Below are 15,000 nucleotides of genomic sequence, written 5' to 3' on the forward strand. Positions count from 1 at the left end.
GGGACTCTGTGTCAAAACGTTAATTCTGTCAAAGATCACTGTGTTCGTCCGAAGGCTGCGACTAAAACTAATGATGGGGGAATGGAGACATGGCCCCTGCCCTAGTACAGTAGTACTGACTAGCGATGAGGATATTATGGAAAATCCAACACCCCGCCTCTCACCACTAGTAGGCCATCATGCCATGGTTGGTAATTCATTAGTTGGGTGAATATTGTTACGTGTGTGTCGTTGGTCAAAACTGAAGACAAAGCTGAAGTAGAGTCCGACCCGTCGGTTTATAGATGCGAATATCAGAGTTATCAACCCAACAAACTTCTCTATTAAATTCAAGTCCATTCACGGTTGGTTATGTTTAATGTTACGAAGAGTTTCCCTTTATATTTTACTGATACTTGCATGGTTTCATGCATATTCGCTAGCATAATTGATAATTCTGTATGAGTTTAAATATTTGTTTTTACACTGCTTTAATATACATACGTAATGTTGGTCATCCTGTGTTGAACGAAAATTTTATAATTGTTTCGTTTCTCTAGTTTGAAGTAATTACTATTTTTTGAAATAATTACTATTGCATTATTTTTTTCTTGTTATTCATATATATATATATATATATATATATATATATATATATATATATATATATATATATATATATATATATATATAGGATATGCGTGCATCATGTTACTTTATCTTGCTTGATAGAGCTTGCAATGTAGGAAAAAAGAAATAAGTTTTTGAGATACGCACAGTAGTTTCTATTTATTGAATTTCGAACGAAATCCTCTGAAATGTGTTGTATCAATTTTCACACCGACAGCACTGTAATTGTTTAATGACTGCCTTCCTCCTGGTACAGTGGAAGAGACTGTTTAGCTATGGTAAGCTGCTCATCTAGGAGAAGGACACTGCAAAATCAAACCATTGTTCTCTAGTCTTGGGTAGTGTTATCGCTTTTGTGGTATGGTCTTCTATTGTCTTGGGGTAGACTTCTCTTGCTTGAGGGTACACTCGGGCACACTATTCTATCTCATGTCTCTTCCTCTGGTTTTTTTATAGTTTATATATAAAAGATTTATTCTAATATTGTTACTGTTCTTGGGATATTTTATTCAATTCTTCATTACTTATTTATTTCCTTATTTCCTTTCCTCATTGGGCTATTTTCCTTGTTGGAGCTCTCGGGCTTAGAGCATTCTGCTTTTCCAGATAGGGTTGTAGCTTAGCAAGCAATAATAATAATAATAATAATAATAATAATAATAATAATAATAATAATAATAATTTGCATGATGGCGAAACATGATGATGAGGGAAGATTTTCAAGAGAGACCAATTGTTTACAAACTTAACATATATTCGGCTTGGACCCAAATTTAGTTAATCATATCAAAGCACAATTAGAAATATGAAGTAATTATTGATAATAATAATAATTCTGGGCTCAATGTAGTCAGAAGGATACAAATAGACTGGAAGCAGTACAAGCTAGGACCACCAAAATAGTTCAGAAAACCAAGGCAATTTGAATACAGACGGAGGATGAAACGTTTGAACGTATTTGATCTACAAACTTGGCGACTAAAGAGAGAGTTAAAAGAGGGCATTAAAAATTTTCAGATTAATAACAAATGTAGATTACAACAATCTATTCACGCTTAGCACAAATCTGTCCTTAGGTAACGGATAAAAACTGGAACTGGAAAGATACATCACCACTCAATGTGGCAATATATTAACATATACTTGGAATAGACTCCCAGCGGACGTAGTAAACAGTAACACAGTAAACGAGTTCAAGAATAAGAAGGACAAGATCAATAGAACTCTCTAAATGGTCTACCAAGGAGCAAATGGAGTTTTCCGCGGATGAATCAAAAAGTCTTTGACATATCAAAATCCTTGTAACTCTCTCTCTCTCTCTCTCTCTCTCTCTCTCTCTCTCTCTCTCTCTCTCTCTCTCTGTAATTTTCCCAAGATATCATCTTTCTCGACGGTATGTAAGTTTGCCCATCCTAGTCAACAGTTTGCTCTGCTGAGGAAATGTTAGGTTATGCGATATCTTTAATAGTGAACTAACAGTCGGCTAAGATCTGTGTTTCCGGGTCACTCGTCTCAGTTAATGGATAAAACAAGAATGGAAAAGTTCGTTTGAAATGTTACTTTACTTATTACTTGTTTTGCAGTTTTTGTCTCTAATTTACTTTGTTATTTATCGTAGTTTTATTTACATTTTATTGTTATTCTTTATTCTACTTTGCTATTTTATGTTTTTAGATTTTTAGCATCACATTTTTTTTCCAAATAAAGATGCAGCTTTCCTCGTAATAATAATAATAATAATAATAATAATAATAATAATAATAATAATAATAATAATAAAAATAATAATAATCGATTTTCGGTCAATAACAAAAGATAGAAAAGAGTGAAAAAAAAAGTCTGAATATTTGCCGAGCTGAATCATATCGATTACTGAGAGAACTTGATATGTGAAAGTTATTAAGATTGATTAAGTTTAGTTGCTTGCTACAAAATATCGATTATAAAGATGAGAAAACCACCTAATTTTATAATACAAATTAAATTTTAACGTCAGAACCGGGAGCTTTATTACATAAATTATCATTGACGTAAATTTTTAAAGTATAGAAGGTAAAAGAAAAGAGGTAATAATTGTTTTGATGATCAAATTAACCGATGTTTACGACGGACGTAATAGACCATATTTATGCAAATGCCTTAAATGGCAACTTAGCGTAATGGAATTTCATGCAATGGCTTCAGAACTATATTCTCTCGCAATTAGCTCCTATTTCACACATTATTGCAATTTTAAAACTATTAGAAACGAGACTCAAAACACAGCATAATTGTTTCTCATCACTTTGTCAGCTGTGCTGTGTTTTTTTTTTTTTTTTTTTTTTTTTTTGTTGGTAGTGTTATTATTTGTGGGGTCTCTCTGTTGACTGGGCTAATGCATATATTCTTCTTGGTTCGTGTATATGGAGAGAGAGAGAGAGAGAGAGAGAGAGAGAGAGAGAGAGAGAGAGAGAGAGAGAGAGATTTTAAACATAATTTTTAGACTTGGTTGTTTTCAGAATTACATGCCTGATGAGGGTGTTCCTTATACTTGTCTGTACATTTGCAAGGAAGAAGTAGGTGTTGACTATAACCAAATAAAAATCATGCATATAATTATCAACTACCAAATGAGGACTTCCGGCAAAATTGTTACCAATCCAATGCAAGATATTTTGGAAAAGTCCATCCAGACCCAAAAGTACCATTCCGTAGCTCATTTAACGGCAGGCTTCCACCTTCACACATCGACAACCTCATAGAGGAGTCAGTGGGGAGAGAGCCTGGCCCTTTTCTGGCTGACAAGAAATCTACACGTCGAGTCTGTTTCCCGTAGACTATTGGCACAATCCTGTTTTTATTGTTGTTTCATTTATTTCTCCTAATTACTTTCTTTTTATAAAGTAGGGCTTAATGAGTGAATGTCCTCAGACTAAAAATTCACAGTTATTATCCAACAATAGGATAGAAGATGGATTGAAATAACACAAGGAATAAAAATAGAATTTGAATCAAATATATTATGTTTGATATATAAAAGCAAATTTTCAAAGTCCAGACGAAAAATGCAAAAGAAAAGTAAAAAGTGTTTTTTCTACCTTTATGAGTCTCCCAGATGTAATAAATTTACTTTAAAAACTCGGATTAAGGGTAAGTGACACGATTCAATAGAAAAGAAACAAATTATGAATAATGATATTTTTCTTTATCTTTTCCCTTTTCATGAAGTATAAGACAAACACACTGTACATAACGAACAAGAAAAGAAACGAAAAGTCTCTTTCTGAGAATTCCTGTCTATTCTCTGATGATCTTAATTTCCTTATTATTTTTACTTACTTTGATAGCTGCTTTTCCGGTCACATACAGCAGGAGAACCCCATTCTCTACAGGACCTCCGCTGTCGTTTTACCTTGTTCGTTCAGATTATTTAACCGTTAACGTTTCATATCGCGTATTGTTCATTTACTGTTAAATCGTCATTGTGAAAGGACTCATGAAATAAGAAAGTCTTCAGTTTCCTCTTGAAAGCCTTATTGTCTCCAATCATTCGAATGTTTCGTGGGAGCTTATCATATAGTCTCGGGGCCGCATATTTAAAGGCGCTGGAGCCTGAAGTAGACATAAATCTAGGTTCCAACAGTTTGAAGCCATCTGTAACTATTCCCGTGTCGACACGATTTGTTGGCTGCGCAATATGTAGCAATTCTCTTAAGTATTTTGGACGCCCGGTTCTGATAACTTGGAGGGTTATTGTACATACTTTAAATTCAATTCTTGCTTTAATTGGCAGCCAGAGTAAATCGATTAGTATAGGGGTCATCCTTTCTCTAGGTGGGACACCTTTTATCAGTCCTGCGCCTCTGTTTATTACGTTTTGTAATTTCTTAAGTTGCACTTTTGGTAAATTGTAATAGATAAAGTTGCAGTAGTCAATCCTGGTAATAACACAGTTTATCATAAGTTTCTTTACAGAATTTTCTTCCAGGTACTTTTTTTTATAAACGCAATATCTCTTAGGTGATAACAAACAGTTTTTATTACGTAAATTATTTATTTGGTCACTTAGAGGCATGTTACAGTCAAGAAATACACCTAGATCTCGAACTTTACTAGATATCGGTACCGAGTCCTTATAATATGTTCATTTGAATATCACCCAAGTTTCTCACGCTGTTTCTCTTCACCACCACCATGAATTCAGTTTTGTTCTCATTTAATTTTAGTTGTTTAAATGGCATCTGCTCTCTAACACTATCAAGGATTCGGTTTAGAGTTTCAGTAATGTCATGTATATCGTTTATGGAGAAGTAAAATTGTGTATAATCTGCAAATAGTTTCAACTTCACGCCATGCCTTTGTAGTATTTTCGATAGACATATAGTATAGATGCAGAATAAGATTGAGCCAAGTACACTTCCCTGCGGTACCCCTCTGTTTAAGGGATCATATGATGAATAAGAGTTTCCAGTTTGTACACAGTAATTTCTCCCAACTAAATAGTCTTTTGGTTATTCGAAGGCTTGATCTTCAACGCCGATGGACCGTATATCATTTAGTAGCAGTTCGTGCACAACTGTATCAAAAGTAGCACTGAGATCGAGCAGTTTGAAGATACCACATTTATTTTCCTCCACCATTTCTAATATATAATTTACAACAGAGCAGATGGCTGTCTCCGTAGAATATAGTTTTCTGTAAGTAGATTGGTTGTCAGGCAAAGCTTCTATTACTTGTAAGTAGCTGACGATGTAATATCGTATTTCCCTCTTTACGACCTCATCCCATTTCCGCTCGTAAGAAAACAACGAGAGAGAACATTAGTTTCGCGACGGCTCACCTTTTCACTGTCAAAATCCATTTCTTACAACCGTCATAATTTTTATGGAAAATTATGCCACCCCCTCCCCCCCTCTCTCTCTCTCTCTCTCTCTCTCTCTCTCTTACTTCCATCCATCAGCAGTTTCTTCCTCTAGCAAAGTATTATATGAGGCCTTATCACCGGCCAGAGTTAACGCTTCTATTCTCAGGACTTCCACGTCCATATAAGTAAACAAATGTGCCGGAAGAACATAATTTCCTTTTAAAATTCCATTCATTGATTTACTTCTCTTAATTTTCAAGTTAGCCATCGTAAAACGACTCCAAATAATGTTAAACTTTTCATATTATCGAGATTTTAATGAGAAAACGATGCTATCCCCCTGTCATTCTTCACACTTTCTGCGACCCATACTAGTCTTATAATCGCCAGGTACACCCATCAACAAAACCGGTATCGTCTCGCCAGACCTGACTTGGAGATATCATGCCCTTCTTGCCCTGAAAGGTGGCCGAAGTTAAACAACCGAGACGTCGTTAGAATGGTTCGAATGTGAGGAGGAGGGAAATTACCGGTATCACTCAAAGAAATGCGATGATGAATGAAATATATATATATATATATATATATATATATATATATATATATATATATATATATATATATATATATATATATATGTGTGTGTGTGTGTGTGTGTGTGTGTGTGTGTGTGTGTGTGAGATTGAGCGGTCATATCTCTTATTCATTTAAGAAATGATATAGTTTTCGTGAATAATTATCGAAAAATATAATCACACCGATATATTTGAATTCATATTCGACAGATAGAGAGAGAGAGAGAGAGAGAGAGAGAGAGAGAGAGAGAGAGCTCTAAATGCTTAAACTAAATCACTCTACCAAAGAGCAAATAGTCTCCGGGGATGGACTAAAAAGTTACATCCAAAATTCTTGTAACTCTCTCTCTCTCTCTCTCTCTCTCTCTCTCTCTCTCTCTCTCTCTCTCTCTCTCTTATATATATATATATATATATATATATATATATATATATATATATATATATATATATATATATATATATATATATATATATCCAATAAATTATATTATTTGGAAGTGCCCAAGAATCACACAAAACTGCTAACTTCTTTGCAAGCTTGTGTTGGATTTGTATTTCTTTAGGGTGAAGATCCCATGTACCAAAGATGTTCAGTGACCACCTAAAAACACAAGAAAACTTAAACCACGTGTGATATTGGTCGATTTTCAGGCGTAGTTGCTGGTCACGTGTTTTCATTTTTTTTCCTTTTCTTGTTTTCTTCCTCTCAATCATAGTTTGGTTATGGAGGGTTTGCTATTTTACTGAAAATACCCCTTCATATTCCTTTTTCTTGAATCGTAACAGCAGTAAGGAACCAATATCTTCTTTTATTTCATGAACTCTCATAGCGGTTCGTGGTGTTTAACCTTTTTCAATGCCTGTTCTCTTTTCAAATCAGCTTAAATTCTTGCACCTTTGAAGTGTTGAAATACACGAGAAAAAAAACTTAAATGCTATAATATGAAGTAGATCATATGTGTTGTAAATGAAAAAATCTTTTAGGACAAATGCTGTTACTTTTTTGCAAAAAAAAAAAACAAAAAAGGTAAACCTGTGTGTAATAAGGATTTTTTTTTTATTTTATTTCATATTCATGCGGTTAGGAACCGACCACACACCACATAGGGGAGCAGGCACCTTTGATTAAGAAACATCAGTGAGATCAATCACAACTTTGTTGATACCATTGTCATGAATTGTGGCTAATAGGGATTCATCCCATTGCTCTTTAGGTGTTGTTTTTGGCTCAGTTTGTAAAGAATAAAGCTTTTTGTTAGTTATATTATTCATAAAATTCCGACAATTGTCACTCAAATTAGTGAATATGATATCCCTAATTACCAAAACTTTGTTACTTTGGACAATTTTGACAAGGAAAATTTTAATTCTGTGATATTTTATTATCTTGCAGTAGAAGCCTATATATAACCGGAAGAAATAAGTCTAATTTTGATCTTACACGTTTGTTGCATGTTGGTTTGGTTTTGAAATGGCGGAGACCACCTAATTTCCCAAAACTTGTGGGTTATGGATTCTTTGGCCAATTAGTATCAATATCTAAAATCAGCTCAGGCCACGTCTATAGCCTGGGCTTTACATGTATATGTTGCCCATAAATTTTACACGCCGGTTTTTGTAGCTGATGTATTTATTAGTCATCATGGCTACAAATTAGCAGTGGTATTAAGTGATTATTCTAGACTGAGAAGATACTATAGGATATCCTAATCTGGTATAGGATTTGCTTATATAACTTAGTTGAGTTACCAGCATTATTTTTTCAACATGACAATCATTTCAAATGGTTGCATTTTATGCCATAGTGCATGTGAAAAAAAAATGAAAGAATAGCAATTTAATTTATTGCATGTTGAATTACATGTAACGAAAAAAATTATATGTAACAATATAATTGGATATATTTCATGTCATATTCAATGTAAAAAATAATAAATAAATAACAAAGGAAAGTGTTAGCCAGTCCATCATCAGAATTTTATGGTGCCTCCTGAACCACTCTGTCACAATGTGGGCTGTGTGTATACGGATATTGTCTTGGACAAATATGATGGGCTCGCCGTCGGGGATTGCCATGGCTCTTACTGTTGGCAGCATCACATCATCAAGAATAGATATATATTTCCTGACGCTCAAAGGGACGTTAATTCTTAGTAATTCCCCTGGGCCATAACTCGACATCCATCCCAAATAATTTACCCCAACCCTGCCACTCCTGGCTCTTTCCTGAATATTGTTTGCATCGTATCTTGTGCCGATGCTACGCCAGATATGCCTTGCTCTAGCCTTAACTGACGTGAAATAAGTTTCATCGCTAAATATAACATTTTTCCAAAATTCAAAATCTTCAGGTAGATGTTGCAGAACAAAGCTCAGACGGGTGTCACAGTGCCATTCCTCAAGCTGTTCTTTAACAGCTAGAACATGACAGCTGATTGAGTGCTCCCTCAGTCGACATCTAGTTGCCTGTGCAGTACACGGGAGATGAGGTTCTTGTGTGATAGCTACAAATGCTTTCATGGGGTTAGCTGTGGATACTGCCAGGATTTGTTGGTCTTGCTGTGGTGTTGTTACTCGAGGTCGTCTTATCATTCACCAATTTGCAATGTTCCTTCTTACCGCCATCTTAATATCCACCTCTGGACTGTGAGAGTTGACACTCCAATGCTGATAGCAATATCTCGAGTCAGAACACCACGCTCCCACTCACCAACGATCCGGCCACTTTGTGTTATACTCTCAACAGAGTTGTCTTTGTTTGCTACTCCCATCTCTACAAATATTGTCTTATGCGTGAATATTATATATGGATCATAGAGCACAATGTCATATATTACAAAAATTATTCCAAACAAACAATATGGATAAACAAAACCACTGAAACTAACACCTACCTATTACAAATACACCTTATTGCCAATGAATTATTTTACAAAATAGCTGAAAACACCCGACTCTCAAGACCACTGGCTTTTGGATTTCCCATCGTTGCTGGCTGTGTGCCAAGTCACCTCGTGAGCCTATTAACCACTATTGAGAAAATAGCGTTGGAGGAGAGTAATTTTACAATTTTAGTGATGCAAGGAGTGTCCTTCAAGCTTTAGAAGTTTTTAATTCTAGCAACCCTCTAGCTTTAAAGATTTTAGAATGGCTTTTTATTATTGGAAGGAGAGGTATAACAGTTCGATTTTGTTGGGTTCCAGCACATTTAGGTGTGTCTGGGAATGAGAAGGCAGATTCACTGGCAAAGAATGCTGCATCCGAGTTGCTGCCAAGAAGATATCCCATTCCATGTAACGATTTCCTACCTAACATCAAGAAATTGCTTTCTAATAAATGGCAACAGCACTGGGATAGTCTACATGACAATAAAATGAGAGAAGTAACAAATGCCATATCTCCTTGGAGGTATAACATGATGCCCCGAAAATGGGAGACTTCTGTTTGTCGTCTCCGATTTGGTCACACACGGTTGACACATGAGTTTCTGCTGAAGGGCCAACACCAACCGTATTGTGAAGACTGTTTAGTACCTCTAACAGTGAGGCATTTGTTGACCGAATGGCCCAATTATAATAACTTAAGGAATAGATATTTGTTTGAGGCTCGAGGTGAGGGTGGCAGGTTCATCGTTGCCAAGATTCTTCGACATGATGTGTCGTACTATGCAAGTGGCATTTTTAGATTTATTTCAGAAGCAGGTCTTCTGAAAACTATCTAACTTTTATAATGACATTCAACTTTTATGGTTTTAATTGAATATTCTATAATTTTTCTGTATATATAAACTAAATGATATCGGCGTCAATGACCTTAGATGTCAGGATGCCTGCAAACCTTAAATCAATCAATCAATCAATCAATCACCTCGTGAGCCAGGACCCACTCCCTCCCCTCAAAACTATCGTTCAGAATTCAAACGATGATATAAATAATGTTAGAACGATATATACCATCATCTTCACTTCATAAATGTTAATAAGCAAACCTTGCCAAGCCAGACATTATTAAAAATGGCATTAGCCGGCCGGCCCCTTAAGATCACTCAATTGCCACCTCTCCACCAACATCTTTAACCCCCACCTGTTTATATCCTTCTACCCCCATCCCCACATGTTCGAGGGTTAAAGGTTTAACAGTTTTGTTGAGATCCTTCAGGTGGAAGTTTTTTAGAAAATGAAAAACAAAATACTAAGATGACAATATTTCATAGATTTTGCTTTCCAAGCGTTTACAATTATGTCATAACTATAAACAACGAAGTAAATATGCAAAAGACTGATTGAACAGATATCGAAAGTAATGGATTTCTTGAAGAGCTTTCAGGGGGAACACCTATAAGGTGTTGGACATCAGGTCATGAATCGACAAATAAAATCGTAATACGAAAAGTCAATGCTATACTCGGACCTTTGAGCATTGAGCGAATGTGATCGAATTGCCCAGATAATTTGATTGATTGATTGATAAGGAGTGTTCTGGCATCCTAACATCTAAGGCTATTGGTGCCGAATCAGATAATTTGAATAAGCAATGTGTTAATAGTATAATCTTTTATACCCTTCATCGTATATACCACACCATCACTATAATAACGCACCAATGAACACTTTTATTGCATGACATTTCATATATTTTATTTTCACCAATGACTTCTGAAACAATACGAATTATGTTAACTAATGATGCATTTTAAATCTCCAACCTTAAGCTAATATAATTGATATAGCAAATAATACTATATTCTCTAAGAGGGCCGGAGCCAAGTAGCCTGTAGCCCGTGCTTAAAGCTACGTGTCTCATGATCGAAATCAAAGGAAACAGGGAAAACAACTAAACCTTTAAACCTCATTACCTTCGGAATTATAACAAAGGCCACTTATTAATGATTGGTGACCCAATAAGTGCTATTTGAAACGATATATCATTAGCACCTACATATATTACGTACAGTGTGTATGTATGTGTGTGTGTGGAGAGAGAGAGAGAGAGAGAGAGAGAGAGAGAGAGAGAGAGAGAGAGAGAGAGAGAGAGAGAGCCAGCCTTACCTTACGCTACTTTATTGCCTTATTTTTTGTTTGGGTTCCCCCAGGTCCCTCAGTGTGAGGCACCTCGTATATCCACCAGAGAGTTGCTAATGCATCTTCCGGTGTATTTTGCATCTTGCAGTCTTGGATGGTCTGGGATGCATCTTAGGTATTTATCGAGCTTATTCTTAAACACATCTACGCTATCTCCTGATATGTTTCTTAGATGAGCTGGCAACCCATTAAATAGTCGCTGCATTATCGATGCTGGTGAGTAGTGGATTAATGTCCTGTGCGCCTTCCTTAGTTTACCTGGTATATTTTTTGGCATTATTAATCTACCTCTGCTTGCTCTTTCTGATATTTTTAGCTCCATGATGTTTTCAGTAATTCCTTCTATTTGGTTCCATGCTTGTATTATCATGTAGCGTTCTCTTCTCCTTTTTAGACTGTATGGTTTTAAAAATTGCAGTCTTTTCCAGTAGTCAAGGTCCTTAACTTCTTCTATTCTAGCAGTATAGGACCTTTGTACACTCTCTATTTGCGCAATATCCTTTTGGTAGTGTGGGTACCATATCACATTGCAGTACTCGAGTGTACTACGTACGTAAGTTTTGTAAAGCATAATCATGTGTTCAGCTTTTCTGGTTTTAAAGTGTCTGAATAACATTCCCATTTTTGCTTTACATTTAGCCAACAGTGTTGCTATTTGGTCATTGCATAGCATATTCCTATTTAACATTACACCAAGGTCTTTAATTGTTTCCTTGTTTGTGATTGTCTCATTATTAGGTCCCTTGTATGTATATACCATTCCTTCTCTGTTTCCATAATTTATTGATTCGAATTTATCGGAGTTAAATACCATCCTATTTATCTCCGCCCATTCATATATTTTGTTTAGATCTCTTTGTAGTGAGTTCCTATCTTCATCACAAGTAATTTCTCTACTTATTGTTGTGTCACCGGCGAAACTTCTCACTACGGAGTTTTCAACATCACAGTCTATGTCTGAGATCATAATAACAAACAGCAGTGTAGCTAATACCGTACCTTGTGGCACGCCAGATATTACCTGGGCTTCATCTGATTTCTCGTCATTTGCAACCACTATCTGTTTTCTGTTTTGCAGGAATTCTTTTACCCATTTTCCTATCTTTCCCACAATATTATGCTTTCTCATTTTTTTCTCTAATATGTTATGGTCTACCTTGTCAAAGGCTTTTGCAAAATCTAGATAGATCACATCTGTGTCTTTTTCATTTATCATATTTTTGTATATGTTTTCATAGTGTGCTATCAGTTGGGTCTGTGTACTTTTTCCAGGCACAAAACCGTGTTGACCTATATTAAACACATTATTTTTAACCAAATGGTTCATTATTTTCTTTTTTATTACCCTCTCATACACTTTCATAATATGTGATGTTAGACTAACAGGTTTATAATTGCTTGCCTCTAGTCTTGATCCACTTTTGAAGATATGGGTTATATAAGCTAATTTATTTTTAACATATATCTCGCTCATATCTACACTTTGTCTCAGTAGTATTGCAAGCGGCTTCGCGATAGTGTTTGCAGTTATTTTTAACAAAATCGCTGGAACTCCATCTGGTCCGGCTGCCGATCCATTTTTAATTTCGTTTATAGCCTTGACAATATCTGCTTCATTGATATCTATATCCGTTAGATATTCAACATTTTCTTCTCTCATTTCTGTTTCATTATTCTCATTCACAATTCTTAGCGTGAACTCACTCTTATATTTTTTCTGCTAATATGTTGCATATTTCCTTTTTTTCATTCGTTAGCCGTCCTTCAATTCTTAGAGGGCCTATTTCTATTCTCCCTTTATTCATCTTTTTTGCATAGGAGTAAAGTACTTTGGGGTTTCTTTTTATATTCTGAAGTGTCCTTTCTTCTAAGTCCATTTTTTTTCATTTTCTTTCGACTGTATAATATTTTGTTCTGCATTTTCTATCTTACATTTTATTTCCATCATTTTCCACACATTTTTTTTTTGCAAGATTTTTCTTCAACTTTCTAATTTTCTGAAATAAGATCCCTCTGTCTCTTGGTATGCAAGTCTTTTGTTTATTTTTTTTTTCGGTACATATTTTTCAACAAATTTTCTCCAGTATTTTGTACAGTATGTCCGTATTTACCTGTATATTATCACTTACAAGTACATTTTTCCATTCTTTATTCAGTTCTTCATTTATTTCTGACCATTTTATATTCTTACTGTAAAAATTATATTTTCCATATCCTTCCCAAAGTTTTGTGCTTTTATTAATTCTGCGATCACTTGCTTTGGAATGGACTATCAATTCTATGACATTGTGGTCTGAAATTCCCGTGTTATACACTATTATTTCTTTAACATAATTCACATCATTCACAAATACTAGATCTAGGACATTTTCCTTTCTTATTGGAATGTGGTTTATTTGTTGCATATTATGTTCTAATAGCATATCTTGAAGCTTTTCAAATTGCCTCTTATCTTCTGCGCTACTATTACTCTCTTTTTTATATGCATACATACAACCACTTTCTTCTATCCGTTCTTTCCAATCCACGAAAGGAAAGTTAAAATCTCCGGATAGGAGTATATTCCAGTCTTTATGGTTTCTACATATATCATCTATTTTTTCTATTATTATGTCAAACTCCTTAGTATTTGGGGGTCTGTAAACTACAATATTCACTAGTTTTTCAGATTCAAATTCTACCACAATCAATTCACATTCTGTGTTGCTGTATTTTTCACAGACTTTTCCTTGATTTATGCCTCTTCCATATATTGCGGTTCCCCCTTGATTCCTATTTTTTCTGTCTGATCTCTAAGTTTGGAAACCCTTTATCTGGTTATCACTGCCAGTCTCTTGGGAATACCACGTTTCACTTGTATTTGATATATCTATTTTTTCAATTTGGGTTAGTTCTTTTAAGAACTCTATTTTCCTTTTAGAGTTACTCGTGACTAAACCCTGTGCATTCATCACTATTATGGTTTGTGTTCCATCCCTATTATTTAATATTGGTAATAATATGGATTCTCCCATACTTCCTTCCTGTTCTGATATGATGTTCTTTTCTTCATTTCCCGGAATTCTGATATTAAAAAATCCAACTTTTCTATTATATTTGCTCTTTCGCCTTCATATTTATTTTTGTGTGTATACCTGCAATTATCCCCATATCTGCACCAACCCCTGGTATTATAGATGCATTCTTTGTAATTGGGCTCTAAATGTGCATATTTGGGTTGAAAGCTCTCATATCTTAGGGCTTTTGGTTCATAGCGCGGTATATACACGGCCTGCTTTTTTGTTCCTTTTTTTGTTCAATTTTTCCTTTTATTTTTCTTTTCAGTTTGCTGAGTTTTCTTACTTACATTCATGGTTGCAGGATGCATATATCGACATTTTTTGTTGAAACTGCATCCTTTTCCTTCTTTTAGGTTTTTGCATATTTTTGGAGAGAGAGAGAGAGAGAGAGAGAGAGAGAGAGAGAGAGAGAGAGAGAGAGAGAGATCAACTGCTTAAGAAAATGCAAACGAAGGATATTTCCATGTGATGAATATTAGTATGAATAGTCAGTTCCAAAAATATTCCAGAATTTTTTTCAAGGAAATTCAAATAAAAAGTTATGATAAAATCTCTTGAAGAATTATTTTCGAAATAATATTAGATTACAGTTCTTGAAAGAATAAAAATGTTCTTTCGTTTTTTATATATATTTCTTTCACCATCGCATTTCTTTGAGTGATATCGAAAATTTCCCTCCTCCTCACATTCAAACCATCCTAACGATGTCTCGATTGTTTAGCGTCGACCACCTTTCAGGGCAAGAAGGGCATGATCTCTCTAAGTCAAGTCTGGCCAAGCGACACCGGTTTTGTTGCTGGGTGTACATTACTTCCTGCTTAGGATAAGAT

General features: G+C 35.0%; 1 protein-coding gene across 1 annotated transcript in view; it reads right to left on the minus strand.

Annotated features, from left to right (window-relative positions):
- LOC137656540 (uncharacterized) overlaps nt 1–8,622 on the minus strand; it is a 13,431-nt gene extending 4,809 nt beyond the window's left edge. The window contains exon 1 of the mRNA XM_068390713.1: nt 8,230–8,622. Coding sequence (XP_068246814.1) covers nt 8,230–8,622 — 393 coding nt within the window. The remainder of the gene's footprint in view (nt 1–8,229) is intronic.
- Nucleotides 8,623–15,000: the final 6,378 nt, after the last annotated feature.

The sequence above is a fragment of the Palaemon carinicauda genome, chromosome 17 (genome assembly GCF_036898095.1).
Source record: "Palaemon carinicauda isolate YSFRI2023 chromosome 17, ASM3689809v2, whole genome shotgun sequence".
NCBI lineage: Eukaryota > Metazoa > Arthropoda > Malacostraca > Decapoda > Palaemonidae > Palaemon > Palaemon carinicauda.